The following is a 22,535-nucleotide window of genomic DNA, read 5'->3' as shown; positions in this document are numbered from 1 at the left end:
TTGCAGCCATGTAAGGCGCTAACCTGCTTATTGGAGGTATTATGGGTTCAGTGTCTTACCCAAGGACACTTCGACATGTAACACGGACGAGCCGGGATTCGAACTGGGATCCCTTGATCCCAAGACGAGTGCTCTACCTCCTGAGCTACTGCCGCCATTCAAAGAAGGTGTGTCGGCATCATTGTTACGCAATTTTTCGTTTTTCTTTTAATTCTTCATTTTTTGCATTTTCGATAGAGTCAGACTGCCAAAAAACATGGCAATGGCAACAATTTCAAGCCTTTTCCTGACCTTGAAAACATTAAAATGAAGTTCCTAGCCCTAACGCTGTTTCAAACCGTAATCCTAGCCCTAATTCACTTAAAATTCAAGCACTTTTTAAACCTTGAAAACAGAACATTAAAATTCAAGCATTTTTAAGGATTTTAAGCACCCGTACCAACCCCGATTATCTTATGGGCCGAATCAAGTCTGGTGGCGGGCCTAATCTGTATGTTTAACACCACTGCTCTACAATGATTTCGGAAGCACTAACCAGGACTCGAGGAAGCGCTCGATTGTAGGTTTGGGCTCGGGTGCCAGTCTCCTTTCAAACGCCAAGCTCTGACTCTGACGCATCTTGCGGAGCAGTGGCACGGCCCGTTCCAAGTACATAGTTTCGGATCGTACTCGCCTCGGAGAACTCTGTGCTGAGCCAACGGGGCTTTGGCTGCCCTGGTTCCGACTCTGTGCTTCCTCAGTCACCACCTAAGAAAAAAAGGGAGGATAATAAAAATGCTTAAAATTTAAATACAGGGTTTGTACAACTTCAAGCACTTTTGAAGCGCTTTCAAAGCACATTTTTCACGTACTTTAAAAGGAAAAATCCAGCGCCAGTCAAAAGAGTGGGTTTTTTTTTTTTGGGTTGACTTCGATGACTGAAATAAAGTTGCTGTCTTGCTGCTAGCACAGACTTTGTGCTATTTTAACGTGTTCCTATGGGCTGCTATACACTGACATGAATTCTGCCATTCTGCTTCAACAGTGCATGCGCAGCTTACAAACACGGAAAGTCTCCTTTTCATACATAAAGTACTTTCTTTCTTATTAAACTTCCGAATTTAAGCTGTGCGTGCATTGTTGAAGCAGAGAAGGAAAGAAAGTACTGTATTGGGGCGGCAGTAGCTCAGGAGGTAGAGCGATCGTTTTAGGATTAAGGGATCCCAGTTCGAATCCCGGCTTGTCCGTGTTACATGTCGAAGTGTCCTTGGGTAAGACATTGAACCCCCAATTACCCCCAATAAGCAGGTTAGCGCCTTACATGGCTGCACACATCACGGCCGCTATTGGGAAATGTGAAGCACAATGTAAAGCGCTTTGGGAAGTCTTTGACTTGAAAAGCGCTATATAAATGCAGATCATTTCAGATCATTTCATATGTATAAAAAGCAGAAACACAAAGTCAAGTCACATTTATTTGTATAGCCCTTAATCACAAAAATGTCTCAAAGGACTGCACAGGATTACAATTACACCATCGCTTGATCTTAAAGCAACATGCGGGCAAGGAAATCGTCAACGACGCCTCAAGCCTGTAAAATAGTCCAAAAAGTCCATAACAGCAACGACGCAGCTTACCATCTCTTCCTGCTGGTCGATGCAGGCGTGGACATGCATCGGGTAAGACGCTGGTCCGCCAAATTTGGATTTATTTTAATGATATTGAATGCTCTGAGTGGGCAGCATAGCATGGCAGCGCAGCATGGCAGCGCAGCATGGCAGCGCAGCATGGCAGCGCAGCATGGCAGCGCAGCATGGCAGAGCAGCATGGCAGAGCAGCATGGCAGCGACTGGCTGGCAACCAGTTCAGGGTGTCCCCTGCCCGAAGATAGCTGCGATGAGATCCAGCACCCTCATGACCATACTGAGGATAAGCGGTGCAGATAATGGATGGTTGGATGATTGCTCTGAAGCACAGTGCATTTAATCTTTCAATATTAAGAGACTGCTCATCACTACTAGCGATACAAATAGCCAAAGAGAGATTCGCAGGTTCGAGAGCATTCTCCATTCGGGCCCCGGTGCTGTGGAATGCTCTGCCCAGAGTTAATATTTTCAATTTCTATTTTATTGTATTCTATTCCATTTTAATTTTTTTTCTATGTGTTTTTCAGGGACCCGGGCAAAACATATGAAATTACTAATTATTTAATAATCTAGTGCATAATATTTTATTATTACTAATAATATATTATCAAAAAAAATAAACAAATCCGAGAAGCTATCTGTTTTCTAGATAGAGCTGTAGGCCAGTAGAGGATGCTTCACATGACAACACCATAATGACGAGCCACCAGAGCAGGCGTATCTGGTCTTCCCAACTCACCCGACCTCCCCAACACGTTTGATCAAATTTAGCGCTTACGAGTGATTTATCATTTTGCTACAAATCGCTCTTTTTCTAAATCAATTTCATTAAAAGTATCAGCTGGAGACACTGCATCACCAAATACTTAAATCAAATCAATAAATCATTGTTTTTTTATCCTGGCCCGGCCCCTTACAAAATTTTAGAACTAAATGCAGCCCGCGAAGCAAAATGGTGGGCGGCTGATTAAAGCCCTGCGCACACCTAGCGCCAACTGGGTGCAACACCACTGACGATGGTCAATTTGCTTCTGGCGTCAGGTATGCGGGGGCAGTTTAAGGAGGAAAACGGAGCGGCGCCAGTCGCTCAAAGTATCAAACATTTTGGCTCTTGGTTGCCAGATTCTTAGTATTATATAAAATCAAACATGGACTTGCTCCCTCTTATCTTTCAGATCTGATTTCCGCCTATGTCCCGGGCCGTAGCCTACATTCTGAGAGTGCCGGTCTTCTGGTGATCCCAAGAGCAAAGAAGTGTTCTGCTGGTTCGAGAGCGTTCTCCATCCGGGCACCGGTGCTGTGGAATGCTCTTCCCCCTGAGATCCGATCTGCAACCTCAGTGGAAATGTTTAAATCTAAGCTTAAATCTCACTTCTACTCTATAGCATATGAATAACCTACTCTTCTCGTCGGCTCCAGAGCAGGGGAATGTACAATAATAGTCTGAAAAATAGTCTGTGTAATATAGTGTTATAACCTGTGAAGCCCTTTGAGACTCTTTGTGATTTAGGGCTATACAAAAATAAAATGACTTGACTTGACTAGACTAGAGTGTTCGGAGGTAGCGAGGAAAACCGAGTCTTGATGCATGCGCTCTAAATTACAAACGCGTCTTTGATCGGAGTTATCTTTTATCCTCGAGCAAGCGAACGGTCCCTTGAAGAGATTTCAATTTCGACTCTTTTAGAGAACTGGCATTTTCAGCTCAGCTTAATTAAAAGAGTTGGCTATTTCGGCTCCCAAAAGGCTCTTCAGGTTATTTTTGTTGCTTAATCCATACATTACCACTTATGTATTGTGAATGACTTAAAAGGGAAAATAAAGCCAAATTAACACTTAAATGGTATTTATAAATCTAAAAAGAAAATGATAAAATACAATTTCTAACCTTTTTTTACACTCAGCAAATTTCAAGTAAACAGCACAGAATCCCTCCAAAAAACTACTTGGACCAATCACAAGAGAAAACAGGGTTCCTACAGCTTAAGGCAAGTTAAATTCAAGACTTTTAAGACCTTTTAATGCCTTCTGAAAACAAATTTAGGATCAGGTCGACAAAAAAACAAAACAACAACCCACAATTGAAAAAAAAAAAAAACCACGAATATTTCTTGGATTTAACACATCTTGCCTCCTACACATTACCTGGCACAGAGCTTGTAGCCATGGCGAAAAACAAACGTCGAATAGCCACTTCTCATAAAATTTAAAATTTCTCATGGAACAAAGTTAACGTCTCTGTCCGAAGTTTTCATGTGTATTGTGAGTAGTACTAAGACATGCGTCTGCTCTGAAAGGCCCAACTGAAACCACATCAGCGTTTGACAGTTCCTATATCAGGGGTCGGGAACCTTTTTGACTCAAAGAGCCATAAAAGCAAAAAATATTAATTTTATTTTGGGAAAGAGCCACACCATATATTATGAGACAAATTTACTAAATTGCTAAACACGCGCCCCAGACAAAAGCTTAGTCTTCGGCAAATTTATTTTTGATGATTTGATAAAAATTATGAAAAGAGAATAATGCCAGAGCCCCTGTCCCAAAATCAACAAACATACCACTTTAAACTTGTCTCTTTCTTGCAATGACTCAAGATCGGTTAAACTCCTTTTGACCCCTTTTTTTCATACATATTGATTTCAAAACCAGATGCAAGCAGTTATTGTGTAAAAACGTCACTACATTCTGCAAACAGGGAGCCTGATGAGCTCACTTTTGGCGCAGACGGCGTAAGGCGAGAGATGGGAGGGAGTGCTTGCACTTTTTGCATAGCTCCACCCATCCCTCCCACTCACCCAATCAAATGACTGAGTTATTTTCCGGTGTCTTGGCGTATTTACAGTTCTGTGGATTCATCATAAGGTATCTGAACACTGAACACAGATTATATAGTGAACATTTATTTAAAGGATTCTTTAGCGCTGTACAGCCAAAACGAGTTTTTTTCCCCCTTTTTTTGTGTGACACCTTGACTGTAAATTGTAGTGAAAAACGTGCCCTATATATACTGCGAAGTAAAGTCATGGTATTTAGCTTTGGTTTGGCTTTGCGTGTACCTGAATAGGACAGACAAATCAAGTTTTGAACAATATGGAGAAATTTTGCATGCAATCAAATTTGTCTCTGAGCCACAGATACTCATAGAAAGAGCCATATATGGCTCGCGAGCCATAGGTTCCCGACCCCTGTCCTATATTGTGGCGATGCGATGTTGCCACGAAAGTAAATTGGTGAATTTCTAAAAAAGACAATTGATAAATGTTACTACATCTTTTTAGTTCAAACAAACATAAATCTTATTAATATGTTGAAATGTTTAAGACATTGGATTTGAGACATTTTAATGCCAATTAAGACCTTATTTTGTTTCGAATAATTAATTCAATGCTTTTTAAGCCTGGTCCACGGAAAACCTGACAAGCAAACTAAATCATACAAGGGAAAAGAAAAAACCAGATCTGACCTTCCTGATGACAGGCTCAACATGCTGTTGATTTTGTATGCGTTCCATGTCTTCCCATGCAGTTTTGGCGGCAGCGGGCGCAGGGGGGCAGTTGTCGGCATCACTGAAGCGCTCTCCGAGCATCAGAACGTCCTCAGTGTTCTCTCGCTGCAAATCCGCAGGCAACATCGATGCATTGGCCATGCTATAAAAAGACAAAAAGAGAAGGAAGGTCACCCAGAAGCACGATTTAACACAGCACTTTTAGAGTTGACAGGTTGGAAATGTCCATTTTACAAAAGGACACATTTCTACAGAGTGAAAAAGATGCAGACTACACTGAATCTCCAAGTTCAGTTTGAAAAATGAGAATACAATTTTCAGAAAGTAAATGAGGAAAATAGAATAAAATGAGGAAAACGCAAGGAAAAAGCTACGAAAAAAATAAAAAAAAAACTCAAAGAGGAAAGTGGAGAACAAAAGAAGAAAAAATAAGTAAAAAGCGAGGAAAACAAGTGGCAAAATATGGAAAGAAATAAGAGAAAAAAGAAATATGAAACCAAAAAAAGTGGTCAAAAGCAAGAAAAGAGAAAAAAAAGGAAAAGGAAATACACAGTTTTTTGGGGGTCCTTTTGATCAGTATATAACCAATAATAAGTTATTATTATGAATAAAATGTTTTTTTAATCCATTTTTCTCTTAAATTGTAAGAGCATTTATTTTAAGCAACCCAGTTCACTTTCAACTTATTTAAACCAAACCTTTTCATACTAATCAACTTTAAACTACTGTAAAGAAACTGGAATCCCTGTGTGACACAGAAAAATGTCAATCCAAAATATTGACTTCAGTGCATGGCGGCTGAGTCGTTAGCACGTCCGGGGCACAGTTCTGAGGTCATGGGATCAAAACCTCCTGTGTGGAGTTTTCATGTCCTCGCCGTGGTTACGTCAGTTTCCCTCCGGGCACACTAGTTTCCTCCCACATTCTAGAAACATGCATATCACGTTAATTGGCCGGTCCAAATTGTCCCTAGGTGTGAGTGAGCAAGTGAGTTGTCTGTCCCAGTGTGCCCTGCAACTGGCAACCAGTTCAGGGTGTCCCCTCTCCACTGCCCGAAGATAACTAGGATGGGTCCCAGCATCCCCGCGACCCTGAGGATAAGCGGTGCAGATAATGGATGGATGGATGGGCTTCAGTGTGACAACAAAAACTATGGAAAACCAAATTTAACTAATTATAAAAGACATTCCTGAAAACCCCCGGAAACATACATTAAAATGCTTACAAAGAAAAGAAAGACAAATTACAAAAATGTTTTAGCTTTTAAATACTCAAAAAATGTAAAGTCAACGACAGCAAAAAAAATAAATAAATAAAAAAAAGGAAAAATGCATATTGAACTATCACAAAAAAAAAGTGTCCAGAACCTGCTGTCTACGGTGTTAAGTAAGGAAGCTGTTGCTAGATGTGATGTTGGTTATGTTTAACCTGCATCAATTTTTAGGGGGCTAATAAGAGTTGCGCACCAGTACGAACCGTGATATATAAAAATTAAATACTTTAACTAATTTTACGATATATTTTTTTCAATTGAGTTTTTATAATAAAAAACTTAAAAGCAATTTTAAAAAGTCCTCGACAAAATTAGAAAACAAAAAACATAAAAAAAAAAAACACTACAGTAAAAACATGTAAAAAAATACTTAAAATTAACAAAATGATTCGCTAAAATACTTTTTTTTTTTTTTTTTTTTACACTTTTTGCAGTGAAATAACAGCATGACAGTGCATATCTATATTAATATAGAGTGATGTGTACCCCAAGTGAGCTGGTGTGAGGCGGGTGAGATCCTGGCCAGTGGGCGGTGCCGCAGTAGCTGACAGTATTTCCTCTGTGTCGCTTTTCTCCCAGTCATAGGGATCGTTGGGCAGCACATTGTGGCTTTTCATCGCCTTATCAAACACCGACTTAAGCAGCTGTCATGGGGCAAAGGTCAGAGTTTTACCAGTCAGAAGAGGAGTGAACGTGGAAAATGCAAATTCAACCTCATAGTCAGGTTTGGTGAAGTAATCCAGGCTGAGGATGTGATCCAGGAAGGTAGTAAACTCAGCAGGCAAATGACTAAGCAGGAGGCGGTGGTCGTATGCTTCCTTTAGGTTTCCTACTTGTCCCTGTCAAAAAGAAGGATCAAAATACAGTTGAGACTCGATCCACAGAAGTAAAGATGCAAACTGCCTTGAACCCCTTTAACTTCAGACTGTTGATAAAAAAAAAAATCGTGTCTTTACGATGTCAGCAGTCACTGAGGTCATGCCACATACTGTATCATTGGAAAAACTTAACTCTTGAGATTTAAGATATGATCATTTCAAAATGTAACCATCACAGAAACATCACCATCAGTCTGAAACAAGATGAGGGCCAGTATTGTAAAAAATATATGTATATTAATAATGACCAACATGGCTTGAAAGTCTTTAGCCAATCGTGACCGATTAAGATATTGAAACATTGGTTAGCCAATGAAATTCCCACAGAATATGTACACATATACAACGTGTAGTGAAATCAGAGCCGAAACTAAACATGTGCAAAGCCAATTGGGATTCATTTTTACGCACAATTATTACGCACAAGTTACAAAATCATGGATTGACTTCTAGAAAGAGAAGCCAAACATTTACAACTCTTTCACAATGTGGGAAAACTAGCGAAAGTAAAAAACACAGTTGTAAAGGTTTTAGTGCTGTAAACTGGTTGTCTTTGAACGGTCACTTTTGGAAAGGCATATCCTTAGAAAATGTGTAAAATACAATGCTTAGTTTTTCAGATTGTGATCAAATTTGACAAGGTACTAGGTAAGGCTTCAACCTCTTGTCTCACATGTTTTCTTACTCAGATGCCTATGCTACACTCATCTGGAGGCATTTGTTTGCAAAAAATAAAAAATTAAAATCAAGCGAGATTAAAAACCTTTCATTGCTGTGGTTGCAACTGAGATTAGCTTATTTCCTGCACTAAAAAGGTGCCCCTAAAAGCCAGTTTTTTCAAAAGCTAACAATGTGCCTTATAATACAGTGCACCTTACAGGGAGTGCAGAATTATTAGGCAAATGAGTATTTTGACCACATCATCCACTTTATGCATGTTGTCTTACTCCAAGCTGTATAGGCTCGAAAGCCTACTACCAATTAAGCATATCAGGTGATGTGCATCTCTGTAATGAGAAGGGGTGTGGTCTAATGACATCAACACCCTATATCAGGTGTGCATAATTATTAGGCAACTTCCTTTCCTTTGGCAAAATGGGTCAGAAGAGGGACTTGACAGGCTCTGAAAAGTCAAAAATAGTGAGATATCTTGCAGAGGGATGCAGCACTCTTAAAATTGCCAAGCTTCTGAAGCGTGATCATCGAACAATCAAGCGTTACATTCAAAATAGTCAACAGGGTCGCAAGAAGCGTGTAGAAAAACCAAGGCGCAAAATAACTGCCCGTGAACTGAGAAAAGTCAAGCGTACAGCTGCCAAGATGCCACCAGTTCTGCCATATTTCAGAGCTGCAACATCACTGGAGTGCCCAAAAGCACAAGGTGTGCAATACTCAGAGACATGGCCAAGGTAAGAAAGGCTGAAAAACGACCACCACTGAACAAGACACACAAGCTGAAACGTCAAGACTGGGCCAAGAAAAATCTTAAGACGGATTTTTCTAAGGTTTTATGGACTGATGAAATGAGAGTGAGTCTTGATGGGCCAGATGGATGGGCCCGTGGCTGGATCGGTAAAGGGCAGAGAGCTCCAGTCCGCCTCAGACGCCAGCAAGGTGGAGGTGGGGTACTGGTATGGGCTGGTATCATCAAAGATGAGCTTGTGGGGCCTTTTCGGGTTGAGGATGGACTCAAGCTCAACTCCCAGTCCTACTGCCAGTTTCTGGAAGACACCTTCTTCAAGCAGTGGTACAGGAAGAAGTCCGCATCCTTCAAGAAAAACATGATTTTCATGCAGGACAACGCTCCATCACACGCATCCAAGTACTCCACAGCGTGGCTGGCAAGAAAGGGTCTAAAAGAAGAAAAACTAATGACATGGCCTCCTTGTTCACCTGATCCGAACCCCATAGAGAACCTGTGGTCCCTCATCAAATGTGAGATTTACAAGGAGGGAAAACAGTACACCTCTCTGAACAGTGTCTGGGAGGCTGTGGTTGCTGCTGCACGCAATGTTGATCGTGAACAGATCAAAGCACTGACAGAATCCATGGATGGCAGGCTTTTGAGTGTCCTTGCAAAGAAAGGTGGCTATATTGGTCACTGATTTGTTTTTGTTTTGTTTTTGAATGTCAGAAATGTATATTTGTGAATGTTGAGCTGTTATATTGGTTTCCCTGATGAAAATAAATAATTGAAATGGGTATACATTTGTTTTTGGTTAAGTTGCCTAATAATTATGCACAGTAATAGTCACCTGCACACACAGATATCCTCCTAAAATAGCTAAAACTAAAAAAGCCCCACTCCAACTTCCAAAATATTCAGCTTTGATATTAATGAGACTTTTGGGTTCATTAAGAACATGGTTGTTGTTCAATAATAAAATTAATCCTCAAAAATACAACTTGCCTAATAATTCTGCACTCCCTGTATATATGGAATAATACTGAGTCGGCTAACTACGGTAAGCAGCCGCTGACTCAATTTTCTGCATGATTTTTTAACAATTTATTTGTGTGATATAGCTGCTAATATGTATTTGAACACCTGATAAAATGAATGTTAATATTTGGTACAGTAGCCTTTGTTTGCTATTACAGAGGTCGAACGTTTCACCAGGTTTGCAGACACTGTAGAAGGGATCTTGGCCCACTCTTCCACACAGATCTTCCCTAGATCAGTCAGGTGACTGGGCTGTCACTGATAAACAGAGTTTGATCTCTCTCCAGAAAATTTTAGATTGGGTTCAGGTCTGGAGACTGGCTAGGCCATGCTAGAACTTTGATATGCTTCTTACGGAGCCACTACTTGGTTTTCCTGGCTGTGTGCTTCGGGTCGTTGTCGTGTTGGAATTCCCAGCCACGACCCATCTTCAATGCTCGGACTGAGGGAAGGAGGATGTTCCCCAAAATCTCACAATAAATGGCCCCAGTCATCCTCTCTTTAATGCATTGCACTTGTCCTGTCCCATGTGCAGAAAAATACCCCCAAAGCATGATGCTATCAACCCCCATGGATGGTGTTCTTTGGATTGTACTCTTCATTTTTCTTCCTCCAAACAGAATTTCTGTCTCATCTGACCACAAAGTTTCTCCCATGACTCCTCTGTATCATCCAAATGGTCATATGCAAATTTCAGACGGGCCTTGACATGTGCTGATTTAAGCAGGGGAACCTTTATTGCCATGCGTGATTTCAAACCACGACGTCTTAGTGTACTACCTACAGTAAGCTTGGAAACGGTGGTCCCAGCTCTTTTCAAGTCATTGACCAACTCCTGTCGTGTAGTTCCGGGCTGATTCCTCACATTTCTTAGAATCGTTGAGACCCCACAAGGTGGTATCTTGCATGGGGCTCCACTGCGATTGAGATAAAACAGTCATGTTTAGCTTCTTCCATTTTCGAATGATTGCTACAACAGTGGACCCTTTTTCACCAAGCTGTCTGGCAATTGCTCCATAGCCCTTTCCAGCCTTGTGGAGGTGTACAATTTCGTCTCTGGTGTCTTTGGACAACTCTTTGGTTTTTGTCATGTTAAAGGTCAAAGTCCTACTGATTGTATGGGGTTGACAGGTGTCTTTATGCAGCTAACAACCTTACACAGGTGCATCTGATTCAGGATGATACATGGAGTGCAGGTAGACTTCTAATGGGCGGACTAGCGGTCTTTCAGCGTCAGATTTTTAGATGATATACAGGTGTTCAAACACTTATTTGCAACTGTATCACACAACTGAATACTTAAAAGTTTATGCATTTTGATTTCTTGATTTTATTTTTTAGTTCATCCCTCTCACAGTGGACATGCACCTACGATGAAAATTTCAGACCCCTCCATGATTTCTAAGTTGAAGAAACAGCAAAATAGCAGGGTGTTTAAAAACTTATTTTCTTCACTGTATATACCTAAGTTTCATTTCAAACCAATGTGTTGATCATCATTTGAATCGGTCACTATTGTCAAAAGTTATTTGGAGGTAAAGGAGCTAGGTCCTTTTTAGCATTTACAGGCTCTTAAGAGGGTAAAGCAGGGTGTAACAAAGCCTGCAATCAGCCAAATAAGATGTGAATCACAAGATAGGTTGGTCTACGCTCTAGAGAAAATAATTTTACTAGTTTAATTTTAAACGGGATTTTTTTTTTTAGCCAATTTTTTTTTTTTTTTTGGGGGGGGGCGCATTATCGTGTGTTTTGGAGTACCGTATTTTCCGCACTAAAAGGCGCACCGGGTTATAGGGCGCACCCCGAAAAAATAGTTTTTGGTCCTATATTTGACATACATAAGATGCACCGAATTATAAGGCGCTACAATGGGAACGTCGATAAGACAGTCAGATAGTTCAGTCAAACTTATTACCCCCTTAACATTCCGAAAGCTTGCAAAGAAGCAAATACGTGTCGAGAACACGTGCGGATGCAGTGTCCGTACGATGTCACTCAAATGCATCGTTCCAAATATCATTCGGAAGGTTAAAGTCTTGGGATTCAAGAAATGCCAACCATTCCTTAGTTTCTATTTTCTTTTTCGCTCGCAACTTTACCGTGCATATGACAATAAACACTTGGGATTGAGTTTAATTTAAAAATAGACACTCCATTCCATCCATTATCTGCACCGCTTATCACAGAAACATCGAGTTCAGTCTGAAACAAGATACAGGGAAAATATATAGCCGGAGTAGCTCACCGAAGTCGTTGTGTTCAATAATAATGTGCAACCATGGTCTTCTTATATCCCTGAGTGTAGTAAATCCAGGAGAATAAAATATTTACAAATACAGAATAGTAAAAAATGCTTTCTCTATGCCGTCAACCCAACGTGTGATTCACATTCATCTTTTTCGGCCAATTGCAGGCTTTGTTTTGCTGCTTTAGCCTATGCCAGCCTGTAAATGATAAAAAAGGATCCGCCCCCTTTACCTCCGAATAACTTTAGCCAATAGTGATCGATTCAACTGATGATTGACACATCTTTTTCGGCCAATTGCAGGGTTTGTTTTGCCCCTTTAGCCTATACAGTACATACATTTTTCACACGGTTGGGTTCACTATAATCACGGATCCTAAGGGGACCATGGTTGCATATTATCATCGAATGTGTAATTTTTGGGTACCCTGTCTCAGACTGATGGTGATGTTTCTGTGATGAGTATATTTTCAAATGGTCAGCCTATCTTGAATCGCAATAGTTCAAGCCTTCCAATAATGACTGGAGACACGTATTTGCTTCTCAACAGTTCGCGGCCCCACGGAACATTAAGAGGTTGATAAAGTTTGACCAATTTGACTGTTTAGTTGATGTTCCTACTGTAGTGGCTTATAGTCCGGTGCGCCTTATGTATGAAAAATATATGCCTAAAGACTATTTTTTGGAGGTGCGTCTATAACCTTAAATGTGTTCAGTGTGTAAAAAGCTAAAAGTGTGTTGTATTTTAGATTATTTTTGCAGATCTGTAAATATTTCAATTTAAATTTCTTGGGTTTTTCAGGAATTCCCTTGCAAAACATATGTTACTAATTGCTAAAAAAAATATTGCATAATGTTTTATCATATATATATATATATATATATATATATATATATATATATATATATAATCACAAAAAAAATCTGACAAGCCATGAAACAAAACAATGGCAAGATTTCAAGCATTTTTGACCACAAGAGCCATAATTCAAGCATTTTCCTGACCTTGAAAAAACAACATTGAAATTCAAGAATTTTAAAGAATCTCAAGCACCCGTACAAACCCTGCACGATGGACCTTACGGAACTGTGCACAGACGAAAACTTCAGTGGTATGGTCACGTCACAAGATAATCAGGACTGACCAAGATCATTCTCTGGGGCACAGTCCAAGCAGGCAGAAGGAGAGGAAGACCGGAAAAAACTGTTGACAACATAAAAGAATGGACTGGTGCCAATTTTGCCACAACCCAAAAACAGGCAAGGAAGCGTCAACAGTGGAGAAAGCTGACCAGAGTTGCGTCCTCTTTGGTGCTGTGACGGCCCATGCGGTTAAGGCAGGAGTGTTAAACTCATTTGAGCTTGCATCAATTTGGGCACCCTTGTTGTTTTATTGATTTGAATACCTTTAGCACGAATTATTGGAACACATTTTTTGGTAAGCTCATTGACCCCACAGTTCCAGTTAAGGCCCGAAGTGGCAGGCCAAGAAAAATCTCAGGTAAGCAGAGGCGACGGATGGTGAGAACAGTCAAACTCAAACCACAGACCAGCTCCAAAGACCTACAACATCCTCTCGCTGCAGATGGTGTCACTGCGCATCGTTCAACTATTCAGCGCACTTTGCACAAGAAGATGCTGTATGGGAGAGTAATGTGACAGAAGCCTTTTATGCGCAAATGCCATATGCACATTTGGAAGAGCCAGCTTCATTTTGGAATAAGGTGCTGTGGACTGATGAAACTAAAATTGAGTTATTTGGACATAACAAGAGGCGGTATGCATGGCGGAAGAAGAACACAGCATTCCAAGACAAACTTTGATATGCTGGTTTAGTGTGGGCCTTTACTCCGCCGGGTGGAGTTAAAGAGCCTCATGGCCACAGAATGTCAAGGCCTAATCTGAAGCTTTGTTTTTCAGTACTATCCTTTATCAATCAGCCTGCTTGTAATGTACCTGACAAATTATGATCACCGATGACAACGGATCTTTTCTCATCACAAAACATTTATTCAACAAAAAAAATGGAAACAGATATTTTCAGGTTTGGCATTAGATGTGTTAGCAATTTGTTTATATTTTGAAGGTTAAGTAAATGCTACTTTACATCTGAACCAACTCAACCCGAACAATACAAACGTGGGAGTTATGAATAAATGCCCGTCTCTCAGCTACTGTTGTCAGGCTGTCAAGCTCTGTGCCCACAACAGAGCTCGCTTTCCTATCTCTGGGGTTGAAGTCGCCAAGGTGATCAAAAATCACCTCGGTGGCAGGGCCCTAGGGGTAGATAAGATCCGTCCGGAGTTCATTAAGGCTCTGGATGTTGTGGGTGTGTCATGGTTGGCACGCCTCTGCAACTTCGCGTGGACATCGGGGACAGTGCCTCTGGACTGGCAGACTGGGCTGGTGGTTCCCCTCTTTACGAAGGGGGACCGGAGAGTGTGTTCCAACTACAGAGGAATCACACTTCTGGTAAGATCTATTCAGGGGTACGGATTCAGGAGGAACAGTGTGGTTTTCATCCCAGCCGAGCAACACTGGACCAGCTCTATACCCTCTGCAGGGTCCTTGAGGATGCATGGGAGTTTACTTATCCGGTTTACATGTGATTTGTGGACTTGGAGAAGGCATTCGACCGTGTTCTTCGGGAGGCCCTGTGGCGGGTGCTTCGGGAGTCTGGTGTACCGGGCTGTGCGGTCCTTGTATGCCCGGTGCCAGAGTCTGGTCCACCTTTCCGGCAGTAAGTCGGATTTGTTCCCGTTGAGGGTTGGACTCCGCCAGGGCTGCCATTTGTCACCGATTCTGTTCATAACTTTTATGGGCAGAATTTCTAGGCACAGCCTTGGTGGGGAGGGAGTCCGGTTTGGGGGCCTCAGCATTATGTCACTGCTTTTTGCAGATGACGTGGTGCTGTTGGCTTCCTCAGGCAGTGATTTTCAGCTCTCGCTGGAGCGATTCGCAGCAGAGTATGAAGCGGCCGGGATGAGGATCAGCACCTTTAAGTCCGAGACCATGGTACACAGCCGGAAAAAGGGTGGCATGCTCCCTCCGGGTGGGGATGAGATCTTGCCCAAAAACGAGGAGTTTAAGTATCTAGGGGTCTTGTTCGTGAATGAGGGTAGGATGGAACGGGAGATTGACAGACGGGTAGGTGCAGCATCTGCCGTCATTCGGACCCTGTATTGGTCCGTTGTGGTGAAGAGGGAGCTGAGCCGAAAGGCAAAGCTCTCGATCTATCGGTCAATCTACGTTCCTACCCTCACCTATGGTCATGAACTTTGGGTTATGACCGAAAGAACACGATCCCGGATACAAGTGGCCAAAATGAGTTTCCTCTGCAGGGTGTCTGGGTTTTCCCTTCGGGATAAGGTGAGAAGCTCAGTCATCCGGGAAGGACTCTGTTTAGAGCCACTGCTCCTCCGCATTGAGAGGAGCCAGTGGAGGTGGCTCGGGCATCTGATAAGGATGCCTCCTGGACGCCTCCCTCGGGAGGTGTTCCGGGCATGTCCCACCAAACTTTTGCACACGACTGTAGCTCCAGTTTCTTTGCAAGCGGTGCCTGGCATTGTTATATACATACATATTCTAAACTGCAGCTTATTTTTCTCTTGTGCTTTTCTGGGTGTCGTCTTTTGGGCAGAATAAAAAAACCTTGGCATGCCTGATCTGACCCGCAGGCTGCTTTGACACCTGTGAATTTTTTTATACTGCACTTTTGTTTTTACATTTCACCGCAGCAACTTTTCATGCCGAATTTCTTTCTACACTGAAATGCAATTTTCTTTTAATATACTAAATGTTTCTACCTTTGAGCAGCATTTTTTCTTATGCCACATTTTTCTTTATCATATACAGACGTTGCATCTAGCAGTTGGGCAGTTGATGGCTGGACTACAACTGGCTGGAATCCTGCAAATGTGCCATTCAGGTCAAACCGTGGGTTCTCGGGCACTGAAAAGGTCTTGTAAAGTTCATGCATCGTTCATGTATAGGTCAGTCTTCTTGCAATAAAAACATATTTTGCAAGAAAAGTGCCCTTGTGTTTATAGAAAGCATTGTTTAGATATTGGAGGTATCTCAAATGCCAAAAACGCACCTAAGTGAAAGTTCTGCTTAAATGCATACTTTCACAACAATATGTTTTTCTTTCAGGAAACGAGTATTTTCAAGAAACCTCGCAATGTTCAACTCTTATTCACTGAACAATTTTAAGATCGAGAAATATACTTTTTCTCTAATTAAAAATGAGGGTTCACGCTCTCTTATGATGGATCAGCTACAGAACAATATTTTTTTGAAGGCCTTCCAAAAAAATTTGTCAAGATTGCAGAAATTGGCTGACGACAGCTCTCCCAATTTAAGAGTCAGACATTGAATACAGTCTTTCCAATCCCATATAAAAATTCTGGCAGGCCACCAGGGTTTAATTAGTCCCGGTCAGCATATCAAAGTTAATTTTTTTTTGTCCTCTCACTCACTTTTGGTTAATTGGTTAATATGAGGGTTTTTGTTCGCTGAGCAGAGGGGGAGCCTGGGGGGAGGGGATTTTGCATCAGCACATTGAGCACAGGAATGATTCAAGAAAGATTGCAGTACGGAGGACAAAAAGGAAATAAAAATAAAATGAGTCTAAGTCATGTTTATTTCTATAGCCCTTAACCACAAGGAGTCTCAAACCGCATCACAGACCACAGAATGTCAAGGCCTAATCTGAAGCTTTGTTTTTCAGTACTATCCTTTATCAATCAGCCTGCTTGTAATGTACCTGACAAATTATGATCACCGATGACAACGGATCTTTTCTCATCACAAAACATTTATTCAACAAAAAAAATGGAAACAAATATTTTCAGGTTTGGCATTAAATGTGTTAGCAATTTGTTTATATTTTGACAGTTAAGTAAATGCTACTTTACATCTGAACCAACTCACCACGAACAATACAAACGTGGGAGTTATGAATAAAAATATGCTTGCCTCAATAGTCATACTGATTTGAAATAAATGGAAAAGAAATACAAAGTAAACATTTTAGCAGTGAACAGGCAATAAAGTCTTATTGTGTTCATGGAAAAGAATGTTTATATATTGGAGGTATCACAGATCCAAAAAAAAAGCATGAAAGTGAAAGTTCTGCTTGAAATGCAACCTTTCACAAAAAGTATTTTTTCTTCGAAACTAACCTTATTTGGACTCATTTAAATTACATTGGTGGCTCGAAAACATTGTACATTGTCTATCACTGACAGAAGAATCTGAATCAGTCCATCAAAGCTTAGCACTTTGTGTTCTCACCAATCGTCAGTTTAAATTAATACTGTATTATTGATTTTGTTATACACATTTTAATTCATATTTTCGTGTGTTTTTCAGAGGCTCTGTGTTGTTTCAGTAAACATTGGTTAGAAGTTGAATAGTAAATAGTTAAAAGTTCTTATATTGTTTGGGGGGGGTGTTAGGCATGCCGCGAGACCCCCCACTAGACTGTCAAACCACAGGGGTATCACAAAACTCTAGGGGAAACACTGGAATGAGTTGAAATTTTTTTTCGTTTGCATGCATTGATGTTAATACCTGATATTTCTACCAACAAGCTTAATTAGCAGAGGCGTGCACTCTACCTTCTCTTTAAGTTTTCTCCACGGGAGCTGACCTGACATAAATTCAACCAACATGTAGAAGAGGGACCAGAGGTCATCTTGGCGACCAATTTCCTGCAGTCGGAAATCAAACACAATAAGTAAACAATTTCATATGAAGACCAAATGATTGCAATAATGCAATGAATAAACAGTAGTCTTGCTTTACTGGGAAAAATGGTTCTCATATAGGTATGATTTAATTAATTAATTAATTATACTACGCAGATTTTTAATTTATTATTTCAGTAAACTAAAAATGATCAAAATTAACAGTAACTGGAGAGGTCCATATGATATAATGTGAATTTTTAAAAATGAATTATTTTCCTTATTTTACCTGACCATATATTTTTTTTTAAATATTTTTCTTATTAGTTTTACTATTTTTGTCTTGGCTTTTTAATTATTTTTTCTTTGAATGAGTAAAAATTATATACAGTATACACATACACACACACACACACATGTATATGTATATACATATATACACAATATTTTATTATATTTTAACTTGTTGATCTCGTGAAATAATACTCCCAAGAAAAGCATAACATATGTCATATCAACGTTGTCCAATAATTAATTTTTTAAATTAGCATTTGAATTAATTGTACTGTTTTGTTTTTGACTTTTAAGTATGTTTTTTATTTGAGGGGATAACAATAGTATTTGACTATAATCTCACCTTCTTTTTCTAATAAAATCAGAAAAATAATACTTTTCAAAGCACCATGATGATGTGAAATGGGCATTGTCTGAAAATAATTTTCCCTATTTCACAAAAAAACTTTTTTTTTTAAATATTACTTTATTAATTTCACTATGTTTTTCTACTTTTTAACTATTTTTGTTCTTGACATAGGGAAAAATTAATATTATATTTTCACTTGTGTTTTTGTCCAGTAAATTAAGAAAAATAACACTTAAAAAGCATGGTTATGTGACATGCATATCTAATAATAATCTTAGCTATTATACAAGAATTTATTATTTTCAAATTCTTTTATTTTTTTCTACTTTTTAAAATTGTTTTCTTTGAAAGAGTAATACTACTACTAATAATAATAATATTTACTATATTCTAACACAGTATTCTCGTAAAATATGTCAAATAATACTTGTACTGAATACTAAAAAAGCATAATGATGTGAAATTAACAAAGCTTCATATCCCAAGCAAAAAAACTATTTTTCCAAATAAAAGATAATGCAGGGCAGAAAACAACAACTAACCTTATTGTTGTGAGCATTAATTGAAGCGTATCTAACAGTTCCTCTAAATCCGGCAACGGCCCGAGGCTGGAAAAGGAAGAAAAGAGACATTTGAAGTTTTTCTAATTTAATTTCAACAGGCAAACTAATTTCGAGTGCGCTTACAGGACGGAGTTCCTGGGTGGATGTCATGTACTGGCGGGCCAAACCAAAGTCCAGCATGTAGCAGCACCTGCAGGTGCTTGCTAGTCTTCCCATTGCAAAGTTAGCCTGGAACATAAATTGACAAAGAAACAGATAAAGACATTTAAAGGGATTACAAAATCCCATTTTTTTTTCCCAATTAGGCACATAACGTGAAGTGTTCCTCTCAGCAATCATGCTGATATGTTTCATATTATTCCTTGCTCCATGGATCTTGAGAAGTTATTTCTCCAAGTAGACAGTTTGACCTTATATCCCCTAGAGCTGTGATGTCACCGATGGCGATAGTAGTAATCCACAAATGCATAGCGCTGAATTGTAATTTTTTTTATTGTGTCGCTGGGGGGCTTCTGACTGTTTTGTCCGAGTTGCGTGCTGTGGCATCAAAAGCTGTGTCAGGTAAGTTTACCTGCCATTGTGTAGAGCATACATTCCTTTTTTGCCTTCACCTATTAAATAAACGATTGTGACTTTTCCTTTTGTCTATTTCGCCACATGCCTTACAATCAATATATTGTCCAGATGGCTCTCCATTAACGTGCGGGCTCCTGAAGTCTTCAGGGTTATCCCCTTTAGCAGTCGTAGTAGCCTGCCGTTCTGATTGTTCTTTTCCTGGCCGGGTTCATGTTTGTTGTTTTAATCATTTTTTGGTGTTGCCTCACAATTATCCTGGCTGCTTACTGCATGTTCTTCGTCAGCAAGCCTCCTGTTTTTTTTCTGTGAACTGTCCTGGTTCGCGTTCTAGCCTGCTGTGATCTTTTGGTATATTTACAGCTGGTTTTCTTTTATGTTGACGTAATATTTTTTTAGTTGTTGGCTCCTTGATATTCTGGCTGCGCACCGTTTTTGGTCGGCCAGCCTCTCGTTTTTATGCAGATCGGTCCCGGTTAGCCATTGTTAGGCAGCTGGCTAGCCTGCCGCGTCCCAGCTAGTAAAGCAACGATCAGCTCTGTGTGTTACATTTTTGACAGTTTGTCCCATTTTGGCTGCTCTCCATTTGTTGTACCAATGCTGCACTCACCTGCGACACAACACCTAGGCATTCTCCATAAAAGCTATTAAAACCTGGCTTAAAACACTCAAAACCTCATCGACTAATTAACATGTAGATAAATATGATGACTGGCTTGCTAGTGTGCTGGTGTTCTTCATATGACGTCACAGCTCAGGAGGTCTAAGATGAGACAGACTGTTTTCAGAATGCATTCTCAGAAAATAATTGGAATATACCAAAGACATATACATACATACGCACACACACAAACACACACATATACTGGACTGTCTCAGAAAATTTGAATATTGTGATAAAGTTCTTTATTTTCTGTAATGCAATTAAAAAAACAAAAATGTCATACATTCTGGATTCATTACACATCAACTGAACTATTTCAAGCCTTTTATTATTTGAATATTGCTGATTTTGGCTTACAGCTGAAAAAAACTCAAAAATCCTATCTCAAAATATTAGAATACTTCCTCAGACCAAGTAAAAAAATAATTTTATAACAGCAAAACTAAATCAAACATTTGAAAATGTCCATTGATGCACTCAGTACTTGGTTGGGAATCCTTTTGCACGGATTACTGCATCAATCCGGCGTGGCATGGAGGCAATCAGCCTGTGGCATTGCTGAGGTGTTATTGATGCCCAGGATGCTTCGATAGCGGCCTTCAGCTCATTTGCATTTGTAGGTCTGGTGTCTTTCATCTTCTTCTTAACTATACCCCACAAATTCTCGATGGGGTTCAGGTCAGGGGAATTAGCAGGCCAATCAAGGACAGTGATGCCATGGTCAGTGCACCAGTTACTGGTGGTTTTGGCACTGTGGGCAGGTGCCAGATCATGCTGGAAAATGAAATCCTCATCTCCATAGAGCTTTTCAGCAGATGGAAGCATGTAGTGCTCTAAAATCTCTTGGTACACAGTTGCATTTACTCTGGACTTGATGAAACACAGTGGACCAACACCAGCAGCTGACATGGCTCCCCAAACCATTGCTGACTGTGGGAACCTCACACTGGATTTCAAGCAACTTGGATTTTGCTCCTCTCCAGCCTTTCTCCAGACTCTGGCGCCTTGACTTCCAAATTAAATGCAAAACTTGCTTTCGTCTGAAAAGAGGACTTTGGACCACTCTGCAACTGTCCAGTGCTTCTTCTCCATAGCCCAAGTCAGACGCTTCTTCCGTTGTCTTGAGTTCAGAAGTGGCTTGACCATGGGAATACGGCTATTGTAGCCCATTTCCCGGACACGTCTGTGAACTGTGGCTTTTGATACCTGGACTCCAGCTTCAGCCCACTGTCTTTGAAGCTCCCCCAAATTCTGGAAGCGGCTTTTCTTCACAATTTTGTTAAGGCTGCGGTCATCTCTCTTGGTTGTGCAGCGTTTCCGGCCACATTTTTCCCTTCCAACAGACTTTTTGTGGATATGCTTTGAAACTGCACTCTGTGAACAGCCTGCTCTTTGAGAAATTTCTTTTTGTGTCTTACCCTCCTGATGGAGGGTATCAATGATGGTCCTCTGGACAGCAGTCAGATCAGCAGTGATTTAGTTTACTGAACCAAGCTGAGTGTTTTAAGGCTCAGGAAACCCTCGCAAGGTGTTTCGAGTTAATTAGATGATTCAGGTGATTAGTTGAATAGCCTACTTGTATACTTTTTCATGATATTCTAATATTTTGAGATAGGATTTTTGAGTTTTCTTAAGCTGTAAGCCAAATTCAGCAATATTAAAATAATAAAAGGCTTGAAATAGTTCAGTTGATGTGTAATGAATCCAGAATGTATGACATTTTTGTTTTTTTAATTGCATTACAGAAAATAAAGAACTTTATCACAATAACATACATATATATATGTATGTATATACATACATACATATATATATATATATACACATACATGTATATACATACATACATACATATATATATATATATATATATACACATACATGTATATACATACATACATACATATATATATATATATATATACACATACATGTATATACATACATACATACATATATATATATATATATATATATACACATACATGTATATACATACATACATACATATATATATATATATATATACACATACATGTATATACATACATACATACATATATATATATATATATACACATACATGTATATACATACATACATACATATATATATATATATATACACATACATGTATATACATACATACATACATATATATATATATATACACATACATGTATATACATACATACATACATATATATATATATACACATACATACATACATACATATATATATATATATATACACATACATGTATATACATACATATATATATATATATATACACATACATGTATATACATACATACATACATACATATATATATATATATATACACATACATGTATATACATACATACATACATACATATATATATATATATATATATACACATACATGTATATACATACATACATAC

General features: G+C 39.5%; 1 protein-coding gene across 5 annotated transcripts in view; it reads right to left on the bottom strand.

Annotated features, from left to right (window-relative positions):
• The window catches only part of ttbk2b (tau tubulin kinase 2b), a 64,420-nt gene that overhangs the window by 15,520 nt on the left and 26,365 nt on the right, over positions 1 to 22,535 (bottom strand). For all 5 annotated transcript variants that reach the window (XM_088324589.1, XM_088324591.1, XM_088324590.1 and 2 more), the window contains 7 exons: positions 18,993 to 19,097; positions 18,849 to 18,914; positions 17,595 to 17,687; positions 7,121 to 7,246; positions 6,894 to 7,051; positions 5,093 to 5,276; positions 536 to 747 (listed from right to left, as the gene is read on the bottom strand). In XM_088324589.1, coding sequence (XP_088180715.1) covers positions 536 to 747; positions 5,093 to 5,276; positions 6,894 to 7,051; positions 7,121 to 7,246; positions 17,595 to 17,687; positions 18,849 to 18,914; positions 18,993 to 19,097 — 944 coding nt within the window. The remainder of the gene's footprint in view (positions 1 to 535; positions 748 to 5,092; positions 5,277 to 6,893; positions 7,052 to 7,120; positions 7,247 to 17,594; positions 17,688 to 18,848; positions 18,915 to 18,992; positions 19,098 to 22,535) is intronic.

This window comes from Urocampus carinirostris, chromosome 20 (assembly GCF_059441175.1).
Source record: "Urocampus carinirostris isolate Australia breed hairy pipefish chromosome 20, RoL_Ucar_1.0, whole genome shotgun sequence".
Taxonomy (NCBI): Eukaryota; Metazoa; Chordata; class Actinopteri; order Syngnathiformes; family Syngnathidae; genus Urocampus; species Urocampus carinirostris.
This window is presented reverse-complemented; position numbering and strand designations above follow the sequence as displayed.